Source organism: Epinephelus fuscoguttatus, linkage group LG7 (genome assembly GCF_011397635.1).
Source record: "Epinephelus fuscoguttatus linkage group LG7, E.fuscoguttatus.final_Chr_v1".
Classification (NCBI taxonomy): domain Eukaryota; kingdom Metazoa; phylum Chordata; class Actinopteri; order Perciformes; family Serranidae; genus Epinephelus; species Epinephelus fuscoguttatus.
In genome coordinates, this window is record NC_064758.1 from 43,873,227 (window position 1) to 43,892,141 (window position 18,915).

An 18,915-nucleotide genomic window follows, 5' to 3' on the forward strand; every position below is an offset into this window, starting at 1 on the left:
ATAATAATATTTCTTGAAAATGTCTTTAAATTATGTTTACTTGGTCTATTTCATTTAGAAAAAAACAATTCAAACTTTTGTTTTCCCCAACTGGCATCATAATGTGTACCACACAGGGATATATCAAAGTGCTGTAACAGAAGAATAAACATTGATAAAACAAACACTGACCTGCTGTGATGAGCAGAAGAACTGTGTCCATCTTGTTCGCTCTCAGTTTGTTGAATGCGTGACTTCAGACTTGCAGCTGTTGAAATAGCTCCTGATGTTCAACACAAACGCCTCACAGTACCTCACTGTCATTTTAACGTCATGCAAAGTGTTCTGACGCAACAATTATTTGCATAATAGGCAAAAAACTCAGCAGTTTTCCTCGTTTTCAAAAACATGTCTGACAGGCCTGCCATGTTGTTGGACTACAGCCACAAACAAACAGTGACCACACTCTGTAGTGAATGATCATTAGTCATTTAAAGGCAGTGACATTTCCATTACATTATAAAGATTCATTCTACAATGGATCCACTTTTTCATACTTTCAAACATTTGGCAGGAGTGTTGTGCTGTACAAAGACAAAGTGTGTTACAAACTACATATTCTGTCAAAACTGAGTTAAGACCGGGACTTCCGGTTTAATCGATGACGGAGTAAGCTGCAAACCGGAAGAGCTCTGTTAAAAATCCGGCCAAAATTTGAACCATACGTGTTCCATTATTGCAGTTAACCTGCGCAGACCTGTACGAAAGGCTCATAATTATGGGAAAAACTACTAGAAAGCAAACCCAACCTACAGACGAGCAATCTTCCAAAAATAATCATGACAACGACACACATGCTAGCCAAACCGAGCAGCATGCTACTAGCGACACGACGCTAACGCTGGCTGACATGGAGAAACTACTAAAGTCAGTGGAGGATTGCATCATTGCCAAACTTCCTGCTGAACTTTCTGCTGACCGAGCAACTATTGAGTGCCACGACCAGAATATTCAACAACTGGGAACGTCATTCAGGGACATGCAAACCAGGCTACTAACTCTCGAGTCCACCTGCATGGCCTTATCCAAAGAAAACGATGCGCTCAAACTTAAGACCGATGACTTAGAAAACAGATCGAGGCGCAACAATATCCGTATAACTGGCTTATCTGGGAGGGTAGAGGGCCCGCAGCCTATCGCTTTTATGGAAGCATTCCTGAAAGAAACTTTCGGCGCAGAGGCTTTTCCCACCACTCCAGCTGTAGACAAGGCGCACAGGATAGGCATACCTCGAAAGAAACAGGACGACCCTCCGTGCCCATTCATCGCACGTATCCACCATTACCAGACCAAGGAGCGTATCCTGAAGCTGGCTAGAGAGGCTGGGTCTCTCTCCTTCCGCGGATCCGACATACACATCTATCCAGACTAGAGCACGGAGGTCTCCAAGAAAAGAGCGGCGTTCTTCATGGTCAAGTCTCAGCTGAGAAACGCCGGATTCGGATATAGGATGCTCTTCCCTGCCAAACTGCAAGTCACTGACAAGAACGGACAGAAACTGTTTTTTTTCTCTCCTGATGAAGTTTCCACCTTTCTTCAAAAAAGCCGGCAAGGTACTTCTCCCACACCTTCCACATCATAAACCATTCTGACTATGTAATGCTCGTATTTTTTTTCTTTCTTTTCCTTTTTCATACTGAGTATATTACAACCTCTCGGATAAGTTACTGGTGTCGACACATTGTGAAGTATCAGGAATCATAATGCTTTTTGTCTGTTCCTTTTTCGTTATCAAAGTTGTTTATAATCTAGTCTAGTAGGTGCTTTGGGTGTAATGCTGGGGCCCGTTGCACAAAAGTAGGATTCAGACATCCAGGATAAATGACTGAGCTGGGTTCAGCGAATCCAAAACAAGAGCGTCCAGGCTTAATTGGTTGTACAAAGACCAAGCCAGGATGAGCAGACACGGATTCATCAAGCCAGGTGAAACCAATCCTGGATCAGTGCACGCACGCGGCTTCCTCAAATAGACCCCGCCATCGATCACAGATTCACCGATTCACCATGGCAACAAGAGCGGCGTACTTTTCCCCGTCGCAGGCAGAAATCCTCATGGAGGCTTACGAAGAGGTAAAGGATCAAATCATAAAGAAAGGCAACACCGCCACAGTAATAAAACAACGAGAGAAAGCATGGCAAAGTTGCAGACGGCCTGAATGCGTAAGTAGTGCACAAATACACACTCACTGCTCCGCTGAAACCATCACAGTTACAATCCAAATAGTTAATTAACATCTCCGAAAACGTAGTTGTACTCTGATTATGAATCAGTTGAAATTGTAAGTGAAATTGACTGCAGATGTGAGTGAAATTGTGTAAATGTAACTCCATCAGACTGTATAACTCTTTGATAAATACATGAGCTCACTGACTTAATTGAATTTCCCTTTGGGATAAATAAAGTTCCTTCTATCTTATCTTACCTTACCTTATCTTATCTTAGCTCCTCATGCTTCATGCTCCTCTGCTGTTTCATTATATGTATGCAATTTTGTGTGTGTGTGTGTGTGTGTGTGTGTGTGTGTGTGTGTGTACGTGCATGTGTATGCTGATTGATCATAAGTATATATATATATATATATATATATATATATATATATATATATATCCCCCGATTTTGTGAATAGGAAATCCTTTCACAGCATTTAATAGTCTTCATCTTATAATTTCAGATGGTCTGCAATGCTGACTATTTGATCAGCAATGTTGTGGCAAAGTGGCCTGGCTCGGTCCATGACTCTCGAGTCTTTCGGACCTCTGGAATCTATCGGCGCCTATCACAAGGTGAGCCACACAACCTCTGTTAATAACGACTTTTTACATCATGGCTGTGTCGAGAATGTCCCTCTATTTATGAGGTTGTGATGATGAGATTTTGTATTGACAGGTGAATTCTCTGGTGTGTTGCTGGGGGCCTTTTCTCCTCACACCATACACAGACCCTCAGGAAGCACAGCAGGCCTATAATCATGCCCATGCCAGGACAAGGGCCAGGATCGAAATGACCTTTGGCCTCCCGAAGGCACGCTTTCACTGTCTTCACCACTTAAGGGTCAGCCCTTTGAGAGCATGTGACATCACTGTGGCCTGTGGTGTCCTCCACAATGTGGCCTGCCTGAGGAAGGAGAGGGCCCCCAGAGTGCCATCACACATGACTGGGACAATCCTGCCATCTTCCCTGATGACGACAGTGGTCGGCTGGTCAGGGACCAATATGTGTTAAATTACTTTAGTTAACATGCATGCTGTGAATTTCAGTTAAATGTGGCCTGCATTGGCAGAGGAATTTGGTTTTTTTTTTAAATTCTATTTAAATTGATTTGGCCTCTTATGTTGTTTGTGCTGTATACTGTGTGTATACAAGCTTGCAGGGAGGCTACTGCATCCATTCATTTGTCTGTTCATTTGTTGTGTATGGATTTGTCCTGCATTTATTTCAGTGTGCAGACATGCGGGGTGTATCGTATACAGACCTTTGAATGTGTATTTATTCTTGTGTTGTATAATATGTTTGATTCCGTGCTTTCTATCTTGTAGAATCAGAGTGTGACCTCAGTTTTGAAAGGAGCTGATGGTTTACTTGCTTTGATTTATCCTTATTCAATAAAGGAACATCATGTTGCTCTTTGATGTGTATTTATATTTATATGGGATGTGTATTTTATAGATAGTCTGTGAGAAACTGTAAATTATCTAATGATTGCAAAATCATCTAAAATCATCATTTATCTAAAATGATTGCAATTAATGATCACAAATGTTTAAATAATGACAGTGGGTCTGGCTGAATGTGATAACAACGTGCAGTGGGCAGTGGAATAACTATTGGGTTCCGTTTGTGGTGACTGCTGACTGAGATGAGATTAAATAGATCTTGGAACTTAGCCAGGGGCCTGTATCACGAAGCAGGATTAATGTCTTAGCGAGGTAACTTCAGGGTTAACCCTGGGTTTTCGGTCTCACGAAGCCGGTTCAGTTCTTATCGGGGTAGATCACCATGGTAACTTACTCTGAACGGCTATCCTGCTCCGGAGCAGGGTAAGTTCAGGGTTGAATCTGATCCTATAAACCGCACCACCCACTGGCCAATCAGCTGTTCGGAAAAAAATGACTCCGCTGACAGAAATGCAGCCCAGTCATGACGACAAATTTAATTCATTTGATTGATTTTGATTTGAAAGTTTATTTTGAACATTAAAAAAGAAAAGAAAGCAACAACAACAGACAATGAAAAGATTGTTCAAAAAGGAGTGGGAAGAAGTCAAACTTTCATCCCACCCCTTCATAAGAAAGAAACTGATCATTTGCGAACACTTAATAGCACCATTAATTAGTGCCAACATTTTGTTTTGTTGGAGGAAATGATCCCTGTTAAAGATAATGGGCCTAACTGACAGCTTTGCTGCTGGAAATGTGGAAAGTAGCCTATCATGTCTACACTTCATGGTGTTTGAGGGATTTTCCTTTTTGTTTTTTAAAGAGGGACACTAGGTATATTTCTGCACAGCTGTTAATTTCCAACACAGCTCAATATCAGGATGATTTTATTCAGACTATCAATTTGGTGTTGATATGATTTAATTGTGGCGTCAGCTTTAAGCTTTATTGTAGCATATATAACGTTATGACAAAGAAGACCAATTCATCAGACACAATGATGTTAGACGATAATTGTAATACACGCAATTCATCTGCGCAGCATTGATTTCATGGGATTCATGGGTGTGATCAGTGTCAGATGTACAGGTACAGGTACTGTAGCTACTTGAACCAGTGATGAGTCATTTAACCTACACATCATTTTATTTGCTGCCTTATTTTGTCTTGATTTTTCCTTCTCTTCTCCTCTATTTCTTCTTTCCTTACCCATTTTTTTCTTCTCTATTATGTGATTTCATTGATGTTTTGACAGGGGAATTTCTTTGATAAACTTTTAGTGGCTTCTAACCTCTCCGGCACTTTTCTTTTTTTAATCTTGTAAATGTTATACTGTCTGTTTTTAACATTATGTGCAAATAAACTAATCTAAACTAAAACTAAACATTATTCATCCCGTTATGCGTTGCCACGCATGTTTCCTCCTCCTGCAGCTGCCACAGTGTTGGCCTTTTCTCTAACTTTGCTTTTCTCCTCCTCATATTTTAGTAGAATTAATCTCTGATCCTCATGAGAAATACGTTTTCGTTTCCTCACATACGGCGCTCTATGAGGACGCTCAGTTAGGACGCTCAGTGACGCTGCGCTTCTCTCATGATTGTGATTGGTCCGCTGCATGCGCGTTCACGGCTCTTGATAAAGCAACCCTGGGTTGAGTTACCGAGTTGATATCCAGCATCATGATACCGATTATCCTGATTGTCATTGTTTGGGTTAGTCAACCCCGGATGGGTCTGGGTAACCCAGGAAAGGTTGATCTCGCGTCGTGATACAGGCCCCTGGTCTGGAGCAGGCTAGCTCCACAGAATAAATCTCCATGGTAACTTAGGTCATAACATATCCCGCTGTCCACTATCCCGCTTTTGTGCAACCGGATCACGGATAAGTTGAGCCAGGATAACCAAGATATTCCGGCTTAATCCCTTATCCTAGTTTTGTGTAATATGCCCCTGGTCACAGGCTTGTTTGTATTTTGTTGTTGTTTTTTCTTTCAGCCACGGCTCTCCGTTGGACCTCGGCTCAGTCACATGACTCGGGCTACTGTTTACATGATAGACACACTCTCTATAACATACAGGCCCACATATATACATACACGCACACACACACACACACACGCACATATACACATGCACATATAAACACTCACATATGCACATGCCCTAAGCGCCGCACTGATAGACGAAACTAAGGAAACCTTAGCTGCACTCTACACATATACAATTCCCCTCTGCTATTTATGTTGCTGTTCTGTTCACTGTCCATGTGGACATATATAAATAGATGTCTGTTATTATTAGCGATAGTAGTTTATAACTGTTCCAGTTGCCTATAGAGCCTGTAGTATTACTGCGCAGAGTTCTGTGCTAAAAATCTGTAATCCCCTTTAATGTACTTTTTGTTCATTATAACAGAGTTCAAGTGCAAGTTAGCTGTTGTTCTCAAGCTGCTAGTTAAAAGTGCTGACCAAGCCCCCTGTTCCTTTCCAGATGCCTTCTTTTACCTTATGATTAGAAGCTTGTATGTCACCTTTTTTTTTTTTTTTTTTTTTTTACATATTTAGTTTTTCATTTATACATATTTTATTTCCCCTATTTTTGTCCTTTCTCTCTCTTTTTTGTTTTGTTTTGCTTTTTTTCTCTTCCAAGTGATAACCATTACAACTTGATGATAAGGGGCGATTTCAATTGCACACTAAACACAGTATTAGACAGACCATCTAACAGGGCCCAACACCTTACCAAATCTGCCAAAGCTGTTAATGATTTCATTGCTCAGAATGGCGTTTCGGATATCTTTTTATAACAAAAAAGTTTTTTCCTTTTTCTCCAGTGTTCATCACACATATACTTGGATCGACTACTTTCTGATAGACAATAGACTACTGGGGAACATTAGTTCATGTACGTATCATAGTATTACAATCTCAGATCACGGTACTGTCTCATTTCACAAAGCTTTACCCAACTGCCCCAGGCGCTCTCGCAATTGGAAACTTAACCCTCTCCTCCTGGCCGATGAACAGTTTATAAATCACGATCTTCAGAAATTAACTTCTTCATTGAAACCAACACCTCCCCAGAAGTTTCCCATTCTACCCTATGGGAGACCTTCGAGGCTTATTTTCGAGGGCAAATAATTGAATACTCTTCCAGGGCAAAAAAAAGCAAGAAACTCTAAGTTAAATGACATTTCACCATCTATTGCAGAAAATTGTTATGAGAGCACACTTGACCAAGGCAAGACTGGCGAGACTCTTCCCTAATGTTGACCCTTCATGCCCTCGCTGTAAGGGTCAACCAGCGGACTATATACATATGTTTTGGTCCTGCCCTTGGCTTAGGACATTTTGGTCCAATATCTTTAGCGCCTATACTAAGATGCCTCAAAGAGTCATCAATCCCAACCCTATATGTGCCCTATTTGGATTCACCCCTGAAACTCACTCCCTTAGAAGCACAGCTCATCTAATTATAGCTTTCACCTCTTTGATCGCTAGACGTCTCATCCTCCTCTCCTGGAAAGAACAAGCTCCTCCTAGCTTCACAAAATGGATTAGAGACATCATGTATTTTCTGAAATTAGAGAAAATTAGGCATACCCTCCAAGGCTCAGTGAAAACATTTAGGAAAATATGGGCCCCCTTTTTAGAGTATTATGAGGGTTTGCAAACACCACTGAATAAGGACAATTAAAACATTATTCTGAGAGTGAGGCATAGTGGGTGAGGGATCTTACATACTTGTAAGTATTTGAATGTTACATCTACTATGCTATTATTTTCCTATATTCTATGAGGTGTATGTACACTGTAAACGAAAGTATACTGTTTAATGTAAAATCAATAAAAATTGTAAAAGAGAAAACTGAGTTAAGACCAGAATCTCACTTCTTGGCTTCTCCCGTGGTGAAACAACCTTTAACATGGCCTTCTTCACATGAAAAACATCTTTTAAAAAATAAGCAAAACACCTTTTTACTATACATGATAAAAGAGGGTTCCTAGTATGAATCCACGATGAGTGTTCAAACCCTGGGTCCTTCTGTGCAGAGTCTGACCTCCCCGTGTCAGCGTGGGTTTCCTCCAGGTGCTCCAGCTTCCTCCCACAGTCCAAAGACATGCAGGTTAATTGGTGACTCTAAATTGTCCGTAGGTGTGAATGTGAGTGTGAATGGTTGTCTGTCTCTATGTGTCAGCCCTGTGATAGTCTGGTGACCTGTCCAGGGTGAACCCTGCCTCTCGCCCGATGTCAGCTGGGATAGGCTCCAGCACCATGGCGACCCCTAACAAGATAAGCAGTTACAGAAAATGAATGAATGAATGAATGTATGAATGCAGATTAATCAAACGGTGTCAGACATTAATTGTCTAGTCTCACCACCAGACAATCAGAGATCTCCGTCTTCTGATAGTCTGGGGACACTCCTTTCTAAAGTGTGTTTAACACACCGGCGAAAACGGCCAGCAACAAAGCAACGCGTCTTGCATTTTTGAAAAGGACACGCCCTCCCGGAAATGTGCGCTCCCCCTTTTCTCGTCCGCAAGGAAACAAACACACAGAGAGCTTGAAAATGGATGCCGAGAGATTTAACTCTGTTTTATCAAACGTGTGCTCATCCGTGAAGAAAATATTTTTTCCAGCGGATGTCTTAGTTACAGCACGATTGAGCTAACTGGAGTAGTTTCATGTCGTATCCGACAACGGGAGGCTTTTAACAGATGATGTCCTGATGTTAGCTTTGCTGCTGCTGTTAGCTGTCCCTGTCAGCTGCAGCCACTGATGCTTTCTAGACATCGTGATTTCCCAAAACTGAATAAATACCACACATTGCAACACAAAACTGCTTTGTTAGCTCAACCATGTTGTAACTAAGATATCCGCTGGAAAAAATATTTTTTTCACGGACCGTTTAATGAGTTATTACCTATTACAGACACCGCTAACGGCTAAGAAATAGTAATGTTTGTTCAATCATTGTGTTTATAGACTTTACAAATGTCGGATTAGTCTAAACGGTGATACAGTGATGTGAAAAATGTGATATATATATATATATATATAGATATATATGTGTGTATATATATAGATAGATATATATGTGTGTGTATATATAGCTAAAAGCTCTGCTGGGTTTCTACTCGGAAGTATTTGTAAACAACAAGGTGATTCCCTCTATAGTCCGGCCGGACGGATGAGTCATGGCCTTGTAAAAGATTATGTTTTCTTTTAGTTGGTGAGAATGTGTCGCCGCAAACGCAACAAACATCCACTAACTTTGACGGCGTTTTCTGCGAGCGCGGCTGAGCCATTTTGTACCGCTACACGTGTTTCTAGTGGGACTATGTTTACGAGCACAAGAGTTCAGCGAGCCACCGAAGGACCGCCCTGCAGATTTACTATTGGTTCTGCAACGTAGGGAGTTTTTTAAACTCTGAAATTGTATCCACCCATCTAAACACAAACTTAGGGAGAAAGTCATCAGTCTTTAGTTAAGCAAAGCATCTAAAGACTGACTTGTGAGTCTATTAATTGTCAGACATCAGCTGAAGGGTTCCAAGACTGCATTTTGGCCCATGCTTTTGTCTCCTTACTCTCCAGATGAACTGTTTACTTGCAGCGAACCAAAGCCTGCTAAAACGTGATTGGTCAACACTGCTTGGAATGCACATGGAAACCAGAATGTATCTGATACCAAAATCTTGTACTGCTGCCTACAGATTCTGCATGCAGATATCTGATTCAAGAGATTAGAGGATTACCTTAGTTGTTTGAATGTATCCTCCTGGAACCTTGAATATCTGTGGTAAAATTCATGGTGTGTGATCGTATTGTTATCAAGATATTTCAGTGTGAATCACAAAGGCCAACCCCACGGTGGCGCTAGAGGAGAAGGTCAGGAATTCACCAAAGTCAGTTGGGTTCATCCTCTGAGGTTCATGAATTTCATACCAAAGCACAGCAAATATCAGTGTGGAGACCGGCCAACTGTGGCATCCATTGAGCCACGCTGCCAACATGGCTGAACATTTGGTACAATGCATCTCTTCTCTCTGTGTGAGAGGAATGGTTTTTGTACATGGTCTATGAAAGAAAATGTAATAAGTAAAAGTACCAACACCACACTGTTAAAATACTTTCGAACGAAGTCCTGCATTAAGAATGGTACTTTAATAAAAGTATTTAATTATTATCAGAAAATGCACTTTAAGTATCAAAGTAAAAACAGTCACTGCAGAGAAATGGCTCATTGAGAGCATTTGGTATGATACATCCTGCATACTATTATATAATTTATGAGATCATTATTACTCGTGCATGAATGTTACAGCAGCTTTTGACTCTGGTACTTGGTCGAGGTGGAGCAATAGTAGATTAATCTGATGGTTATTTTCTTGATCAATTCATTTATTGTTTAGTTTGTAAAATGTAAGAAAAGAAAATATTGAGAAAGACCAGAGCTCACAGTGACGCCTTCAAATGTTAGTTTGTCCGACCAACAGTTCAAACCTCAAAATGAAACCCGAATTAAATGAGTAATCAGTTATCAAAAAAAAATCCATCCATCCATCATGAGATATATAACCTCCCCAGTAGGCTGACCAAACGTCCTCTTTTGCCCGGACATGTCCACTTTTCACATCCCGCCCGGGCCGTCCGGGGGGTTTTTATAAACTGATGATAATGTCCCCGTGTGTTTGTGTGTGTGTTAGAGTGCGGCACGGGCCGCATATTTCTGTCCGAACCCGAACCGAGCCCGACATTATTTAATGACCAAAGCACTGAGCTTGTGTCACACAGGTGTTACGGTTACAGGCTATTTAACAGGCCGAGCGTGCACCGTGGGTGCTCCGCTGCGGAGAGGGAGACCGCCGTGATTGAGACGGGAGCGGGAGGCGGGAGCGGGAGGCGGGAGGTCCGACGCTTCTAGCGAGAGGAGAGAGAGAAATAAAACAAAATAAGATAAAACAGGAAAAACATGTCTTCCGCTTTCATTTTATTTTCAGCGTTTAATCAAGGTGGAGGCGGGCGGCTGGAGGTCCGAGACTTCCAGCGAGGGGAGAGGTAGAAACAAACAGCCAATGTGTGTGTGTGTGTCTGTGTGTGTTATGTTCAGGTGTTGTCACGTAAATAACAGTGCCCAAGCAATAAACAGGACAGACAATAGGATTTTATTTATTTTTACACAACATTTTCACATAAAGCTGACCGAATCCGACCCGAGCCCGAATACAGTTTATAGCTACATTTTCGACCAAACCCAGCCCGACCCGTCGGGTACCATCGGGCTTGGATCGCCACACTCTAGTGTGTCTATGTGTCCCCTATTGGGGCCTATCTGAATTTCTGTCTTTGAGAGATATTATTTTGTAATATTACTGAATTTTCTATCCATACATATACATTTTAAATATATTAAAATGATAAGGCATCTTTGAGTAAACTGCGAGTATCATTTAAGTAGGCTATGTCGTGGCCGGGCCGAGTGTCCTCTTTTTTGGAAATCAAAATATGGTCACCCTACTCCCCAGTGTGTTTTAGGTCTACGCCGGGGTGTCATACCAGTTGGGTGTGCCTGGAACACATCCAAAAGGGAGGCGCCTTGAGAATCCTGATCAGATGTTGAACCACCTCAACTGGCCCCTTTGGACACAAAGGAGAAGAGGCTCTACTCCGAGCTCTTTCTGGATGTTGGAGGTCCTCTCCTCACTGCCTCCAGGGTCTAGCCCAGACACCCAATGAAGGAATCTCATTTCGGCCACTTGTATCTTTGATCTCATTCTTTTGGTAAGTACCCAAAGCTCATGACACAGGTAAGGGATGGAATGTAGTTCATTCTGTAATTCAAAAACGACTGCATCACTGCTGACACCACACTGAACTGTCTGTCCAACTCATGCTATTACAAGTATACATGGGTTGCACATACAGTTGATTAAATTGGACGTGGGACATCAGTGTTTCCATTTCTAGCCTAGAGAGGTCTCTCTTCTTTGCTGTATCTCCATGTTGTAAACTCTAGGGGTGTGGCCTATTAACCCAGAATTTATTGGGGCAGAATTTGTAAATGACGATTGTTTTCAGTTGTCACATTTGTCAACACCCGATCGTTCCTACACTGAAGATAGGAATGTTTCATGAGTCACACACAAATCCTCTCATAAGATTTCTATGCTCAGATCTGAGCTGGTTTCTAAGTTAGGTTGATAAATGAGGGCTATTGTGAAGAACAAGCAGAAAAGCAAGTTGAAGATGACGGAAGAGTGGACTGAAAGATTAAAGCTCATCTTTTTTCGGACTGGTCTTCTTCTTCTTCTTCTCTTCCTTGTGGAAGACTTTCCCATCTGGCTGCTTCCTCCAGCTCAGTTTGATGTCGTCATTCAGCCCCTGGTCCTTCAGCTTCTGTTTGAGCTGAGACACAAAAACATTTGCTTTCCTGAAAATCACCAGCAGAGAAAAACTCCTCACTAAACTGTAACTGCTTCATTGTTTGCATGATTTTTGACACATCTGCCCTCAATAATGGAGACATACATGCTTACGCTGCATATAGCATTTTTACAACGTTCTTAGTAGTCAGCCAAATCAAACAAATGACCTGGTCATTCTGTTTATTGTAATATTAGAAATATTTACCTTCTTTAAGATGTCCTCCATCACAACAGGGTCATTCATATCCAGAGAGGAGTCCTGTGTCTCAAACCTCACCTTCATCACTTTCATTGCTTTCTTTGAAACAGGCACTGACACTTTAAACGATAGAGGAAAAATAAGGTATTACATTTTCCATCAGCTTAATCTCTAAAGGCAGCTGTTTTATGGCCCAAGAAAATCTTAGCTTATCTTAGCATGGACCTTATTGCTGGTTTCTGCCAGTCTTGAGCCCAGTTCAGACCAAACATCCGCGACAAGACGAAACTGTTTTAGAACATTGCAGAGAAAAGTAGCAGCAGTGTGAACTGACCGGTCTGAGCTCGACTCAAGCTGGCTGATGGTGTCACCTGACACTCAGCTGGTCAAATGGCCGGCGGCTGGTTTTAAAGCACGTCACCTGTTTCAACAGCCAATCAGCTTGTAGTGAAGTCCGCTGGTCAAGTCAAAATGACCACAGATGATGTGTTTGCCTGCTGCAGCAGGTGCTCCATCCCCACAGAGCCCTCTGTTTCTGTCCTCACAGTGTGCTGGTGTCAGACGGTGGGTCACTGCTGCTGCTGGCTGTATGTGCCAGCCCACACCCGCCCACACACACATTCTCACTGACTGATGAATTGGTGCTGGTTATTTATATTATTGTGCGTATTGATTATGAATACAGTCCATCTGATGCTGGTTTTGTTTCATCACTGTAGCCAGTATCTCACTATCACTATCCTCATTCAGATTTTAAGAAACTACAAATTATATTCAGCCACAAAATAAGTCTGAAAAGCTGCAAATCAGAATGAAGCACAGAGAGTTGTTGACTAGAGATGATACGCCGCCTCATGGTGGTCACTTCCTGTCAACGTTACAGATCAGAAGCACAGAGAGTTGTTGACTAGAGATGATACACCGTCTCATCGTGAGGTCACTTCCTGTCAACGTTACAGATCAGAAGTACAGAGAGTTGTTGACTAGAGATGATACACCGTCTCATCGTGAGGTCACTTCCTGTCAACGTTACAGATCAGAAGTACAGAGAGTTGTTGAGTAGAGATGATACACCATCTCATCTGGTTGCAGTGCGGCGCATCTCAAGTAGTTGCTTGTTTCAATTTGCCTCATCTTGAATCTTTGGTCTGAACTGGACTTATGACACAACAAAAACTCATCTGCAGCTGATCCCTACAGCATGTTAATTGTCCAAATATTTTCATGAACATTATCAACATTACAGATGTTAAAATGTATTATCTACATAACTTTATGAGTTTGGACATTTTCTTTTCTCTTTGTTTGTTGTTTGAGGAGTTTGTCTACTGTATCTGCAAATAAAGGAAATCTAACTCCACATTTAAAGGCTAAACAAATGACAGCTTACCACTGTAGCAAATGAACGCTCTCTCAAAGTCACAGTTCCAGTCCTCCCATCCTCCAGATTGGCCAAAGTCTGCAGCCACACAAGCCTCCTTCCCATAGTTGTTATTAGGTTCCTTAGGTTTCAGTTTCCAGTACCTAAATGAGGAGCTACTTCCATCCGACCACTTCCAGGAGTCTCTGAAGAGGCCGATCCAGACACGTTCTCCTGCAGGTATCAGCTCCTGTACCTTCTGGTTCTCTGTCATGTTCCTCACACTGGTCAGGTCTGTGTAGTTTACTCTGCAGTGGCTCTGGGCCTCAGTCCATGTCATGGAGGCGTCAGTGAGGACAAATGTCACATTAGACCCTGAAAATAGACCACAGTGAAGTGCTGTGAAGAGACACCATTGCATACAACATAAATACGTATTATTTAGTTTTTTATTTAGTTTTCAGGTTGTCCCTCCGTCCATTTGTCCATCCCATTCTCATGAATGTGATCTCAAGAACATCTTAAGGCAATATTTTCAAATCTGGCACGAACGTCCTCTGGCACTCAAGGATGAACTGATTAAAATTTGGCATCAAAGGTCAAAGTCACCGTGAAGTCACAAAAATTTTGTTTTTGCCATAACTCAAGAATTGATACACTAATTATGACTAAATTTCACACAAATGTCTCATGATGAAATCATGAAGTGATGATTATATCCCAAAGGTCAAAGGTCAGCATCACTGTGACATCATAACGTTCTGCAAAAACACTTTACTGGCAGATATTCAGAGTTGAAGATGTGTGTGAAGCATCCATGTTTTAGAATCTGTAGCGTCTTTGCAGCATTGTTGACTGTCATGGCTACATGAGTCTGGACAGGCATGGATGTAAACTGTAACTTGACTAGTTTACAAAGGCACACAACCACAGGCGGTAATTCTAGTTTTGAATTAGAAATGAACCTGTGTTAATATTCCAGTTGTAAGGGTCAACAGACTTTATATGAACCTGCTTCAGAGGCAAAGAGAAGCAGAGAAGGGTCAGAGGTCAAGAAACTAACCTGATATGTTTTTAACTTCATGAGTTAATATTCTCACCTCTGACGTCTGAGCAGACTGCCTTATATTGCCATTCACATGGGGCATCATTCCAAAGGCCACTGTCATACATCCATGTGCAGTGTTCTCCACTGTATTCATTATTTGGCTCTCCAGGCGACCATTGTCTGAACTCTGTCTCCCCGTCTTTGTAGTAACTTGTGTCAGACAGTGACCACCTCCAGCTGTCCACGTCATCGTACAGCCCTATCCAGGCTCGCTGAAAACAAGATTTGATTGTGATATAAGGAATTAGACCTCGCTCTGGCCTTTGATCAAGGCAATATATTTACATAAAACTTCCATTTACAGCCTTGATGCCACCTGTCAGCCTGATCCTCTATAACTTTATGACAGGATTTTGCATATGATTTGGCTCAGCTTTCATAACAGAGTTTCTATTTGCAAAACTCATAAAGGACAGGTTCACAGTTTTTCGTCTGTCTTCAGGAACTCATATGAACAGTGAAACAGGTTTTGCTTCCTCTAATCATACTGGACATTAAGAGATCCCCTTGTAATGTGCTTTCCATGTAAGTGATAATAATTCTAATAATAATAATAACAATCGTACATTTTATTTATAGGCGCCTTTGACGACACTCAAGGTCACCTTGCAGGCAAAGACAGAGAAAATAACAGCAAATAAAAAGTCAACGAGGTAAGGAATCAAGTAACATAAAATAAACAAATAAATAACAAGAGCAAAACAAGTTTACTGTAAATAAAATTCTGTGTAAATTATGGATGTGTGTGGCTAGGCAGATGGGAGTCATACTGAATAGGCTGACAGAGTGCTGTTGAGGATGACACCCAGACTATTAACCTGCGGGGAGGGGGAGACTGAGGAGTTATCAATGTCAAGTGTGAAACTCTTAATTTTTGCTAAGGTGGATTTGGTGCCAATGAAAAGTAACTCATTTTAATCACTGTTGCAGGAGAACCAGGACTTGATTTCCTGAAGGCAGTCAGAGACGGAGGAGGGTGGGAGGTTGGAGGTAGGTTTGGTGGACAGATAGAGCTGGGTGTCATCCGCATAGCAATGGAAATGGATGATGAATTTACGGAAGATGTAACCAAGAGGAAGTAAGTAGGTGATAAGCAGAAGGGGGCCCAAGACAGAACTTTGAGGAACACCGGAAGGAACTGGAAATGGCTGAGATTTGAATGTTTTGAGCTGGATAATCTGAGTACGGTCAGAGAGATAGGATTTAAACCAGGAAAGGGGTGTGTCAGTGATTCCAATGGAGGCCAGTCTGTTAAGGAGGATGTTGTGAGAAATGGTGGCAAATGCAACTGGACTGAGACCTTATTGAAGAGGTGGTCTCAGTCCAGTTTCAAATGAACTCTGCAGTCACATGACACATTGTTTGGGTTAAACATGAGCATGTTACAGTCCTGGAGGATTATTAATGTGCACCTCCTCCTGTACTGCCTTAATATGCACATTCAGCACATCCAATGCATCAAAACATTGTTTTCTAGTTGGAGCCGCGCCTCGTTTTCAAACTGTATGCTTTGACTAAAATGAACAATGACAGCAATATAGTCCACGATGGGCAGCGCTAAAATCAAGCTGCGTAGTTGTCCCTCCATTGTGACATTAGAAAGTGTCACATTTATCTTGCAAGTGTACTCTTCTTCAACGTTTGCTTTACTTCCTGGATTTTTCCCACATGGAAATTCTGACCAATCAAGAGCAGCTTTCTCACACAAGGCATTTGATCTGGTCCTCTTGTAAATGCTGCCGTGAGAACACGAACCAACTCTAGGCAATTATACAACTTTGGAACAACATGAGTCCCTGATTCAGACCAGAGGAGACGACTCTAGGGCTGACAGCAGCCTTATACTACACTTTATACTTCTACTCTACTACATTTCACAGGGAGTACTGTACTTTTACTGTACTACACTTAGTAATTAGTTACTATGTAGGATCAAATTTAAACACTTTTAAACCACCTGTCTTTAACATTATTGTCAAAAATGACACTTAAATGAAAGACAGAGAAAAGTGAACTAACGTTGTTGTATCCATCTGAGTAGACCATTCTGCTTGTATCTGCCATGTTGATCAGGGTCGTCACGTCCTCCATGCTATCGATAGTGGCGAGGTCTGTGTATTTCTCTCTGCAGTAACTTCGTGCTTCAGTCATGTTCTTCAGGTCATAAACAAAATGATACTGACGTTCAGCATGTGATGAGACAGCACACAGCCCTGTAGTGACACACAATGATTAGATTATATTTAGGCAGTGGTGGAAGTAAAATTATTAATACCACAGTGTAAATGTTACGAGTAAAAGTTCTGCATTGAAAATCTGACTTAAAGAGGCAACAGATAGGATTCAGGTTTTTTTTTTTTAGCTTGGCGCCACCTAGCGTCAGCGGTGTTGCTCGCACTGTCTCAATGACCAAATTGACCGTGAGGATCAGAGATAATCAGTAAAGTGTAGGCTGTAAAGCCACCAGTATACCTCTATGTATATGTAGAATGAGAAGGTGTGTGGACACTCTACTGAATAAATGAGTAAAGAGACTGAGCAACAATTATCAGATTTATCTGAAGAAAAAACAAATAGTAATGCAAATAATTATAGCAGAATGCACAGTACCAGTACAAACAGCTCACAGTAAATGATACCAATATGTACAGTACCAGTACAAACAGCTCACAGTAAATGACACCAATATGTACAGTACCAGTACAAACAGCTCACAGTAAATGACACCAATATGTACAGTATCAGTACAAACAGCTCACAGTAAATGATACCAATATGTACAGTACCAGTACAAACAGCTCACAGTGAATGATACCAATATGTACAGTACCAGTACAAACAGCTCACAGTAAATGATACCAATATGTACAGTACCAGTACAAACAGCTCACAGTGAATGATACCAATATGTACAGTACCAGTACAAACAGCTCACAGTAAATGATACCAATATGTACAGTACCAGTACAAACAACAGTAGACACAGTGGAATTATACCAATATGCACATGTAAACAGTCCCCATTCTAGAATAAACGCTACAGTATGGAAACCATGCGTCCTGTTTGAGCTAAAATTGAATGGGAAACAAAGTCCAGTGTTCACTTAGCTGGGCGTAACTTAGCTGGGCGATGTCCGTGGATAGCTGCCTCCGTGAGAAGAGAACAGAAGGAAGGGAGGGGGGTATCACTGTCCGAGGGCTGCCGTAGAATGGCAACCAGGATGTCAGCCGACCGATTTGCGATGCTGGCCAGCTAGGAATGAACTAGCAGCCAGTACAGTCCAGTCCTCTCTGGTCTAGCTAACATTTAGCCGTGTTACTTACTGATCCATTAGAAAGAAAGCTAGCTGGACATGGGTTTTGAAGCCTCTTTGGTCACGGAGCTCCCTCCATCTCTTGAACGCCTGACTGAGGTTGACTCTTGCTTTTCCTCTTCTTTTATCACTCTCCTTTTTGCTCTTCTTTGCCTTCTCACACAGAGGAGCTCCTTTTCTTTTGCTAGGCCGTTTTTCACTTGTCTCCAAACTTTGTCCGTCTGCCATTGTGCTCGTGACTCAACTATCTCATGCCCAACTCCTCATAAGGACCAGCTCCAGTCCCTGATTGGCTGACCGACCAGTTTCACAAAACATGACGCGTTTCCTGCTGTAAAGCAGATTTTTCCGCGAAATTTCAGCACCGGTGGCAGAAGCTTATTGCAAAGATTGCAAAGCCACTAAGTAACCTATGTAAACGCTGATAGTCTGATTTTACTGTGGCCACTACCCTGTGCAGCCCACATTATTTTCATCATGATATATTTAGGAAAAGATGCTGTCTGTTGCCTCTTTAATTAAAGTGTCAGCGTCAAAATATATTTAAAAGTATTAAAAGTAAAGGGATTCATTATACAGAATGGCAAATTTCAGAATAATAGATATAACATCATTGGATTATGTAACTGATGCATTAATGTGTTCATCACTTTAATGTAGCAGCTGGTGAATATAAAGCTCAATTAAATATATATACTGCTGGGTAGCCTGTGAATATAATATATAAATTAAGTTTTATCTTAATCGAAATAATACATCATAATTTATGTGTTGACTATATGTTAAATTATTCATCTGATTCTGCAA

The 18,915-nt window shown here is 41.5% G+C and overlaps 1 protein-coding gene across 1 annotated transcript in view; it reads right to left on the reverse strand.

The window, feature by feature from the left end:
• The window catches only part of LOC125892356 (macrophage mannose receptor 1-like), a 58,107-nt gene that overhangs the window by 20,483 nt on the left and 18,709 nt on the right, over positions 1-18,915 (reverse strand). The window contains exons 7-11 of the mRNA XM_049582328.1: positions 16,814-17,007; positions 14,787-15,006; positions 13,717-14,061; positions 12,333-12,445; positions 11,975-12,107 (exon numbers count right to left, since the gene is read on the reverse strand). Coding sequence (XP_049438285.1) covers positions 11,975-12,107; positions 12,333-12,445; positions 13,717-14,061; positions 14,787-15,006; positions 16,814-17,007 — 1,005 coding nt within the window. The remainder of the gene's footprint in view (positions 1-11,974; positions 12,108-12,332; positions 12,446-13,716; positions 14,062-14,786; positions 15,007-16,813; positions 17,008-18,915) is intronic.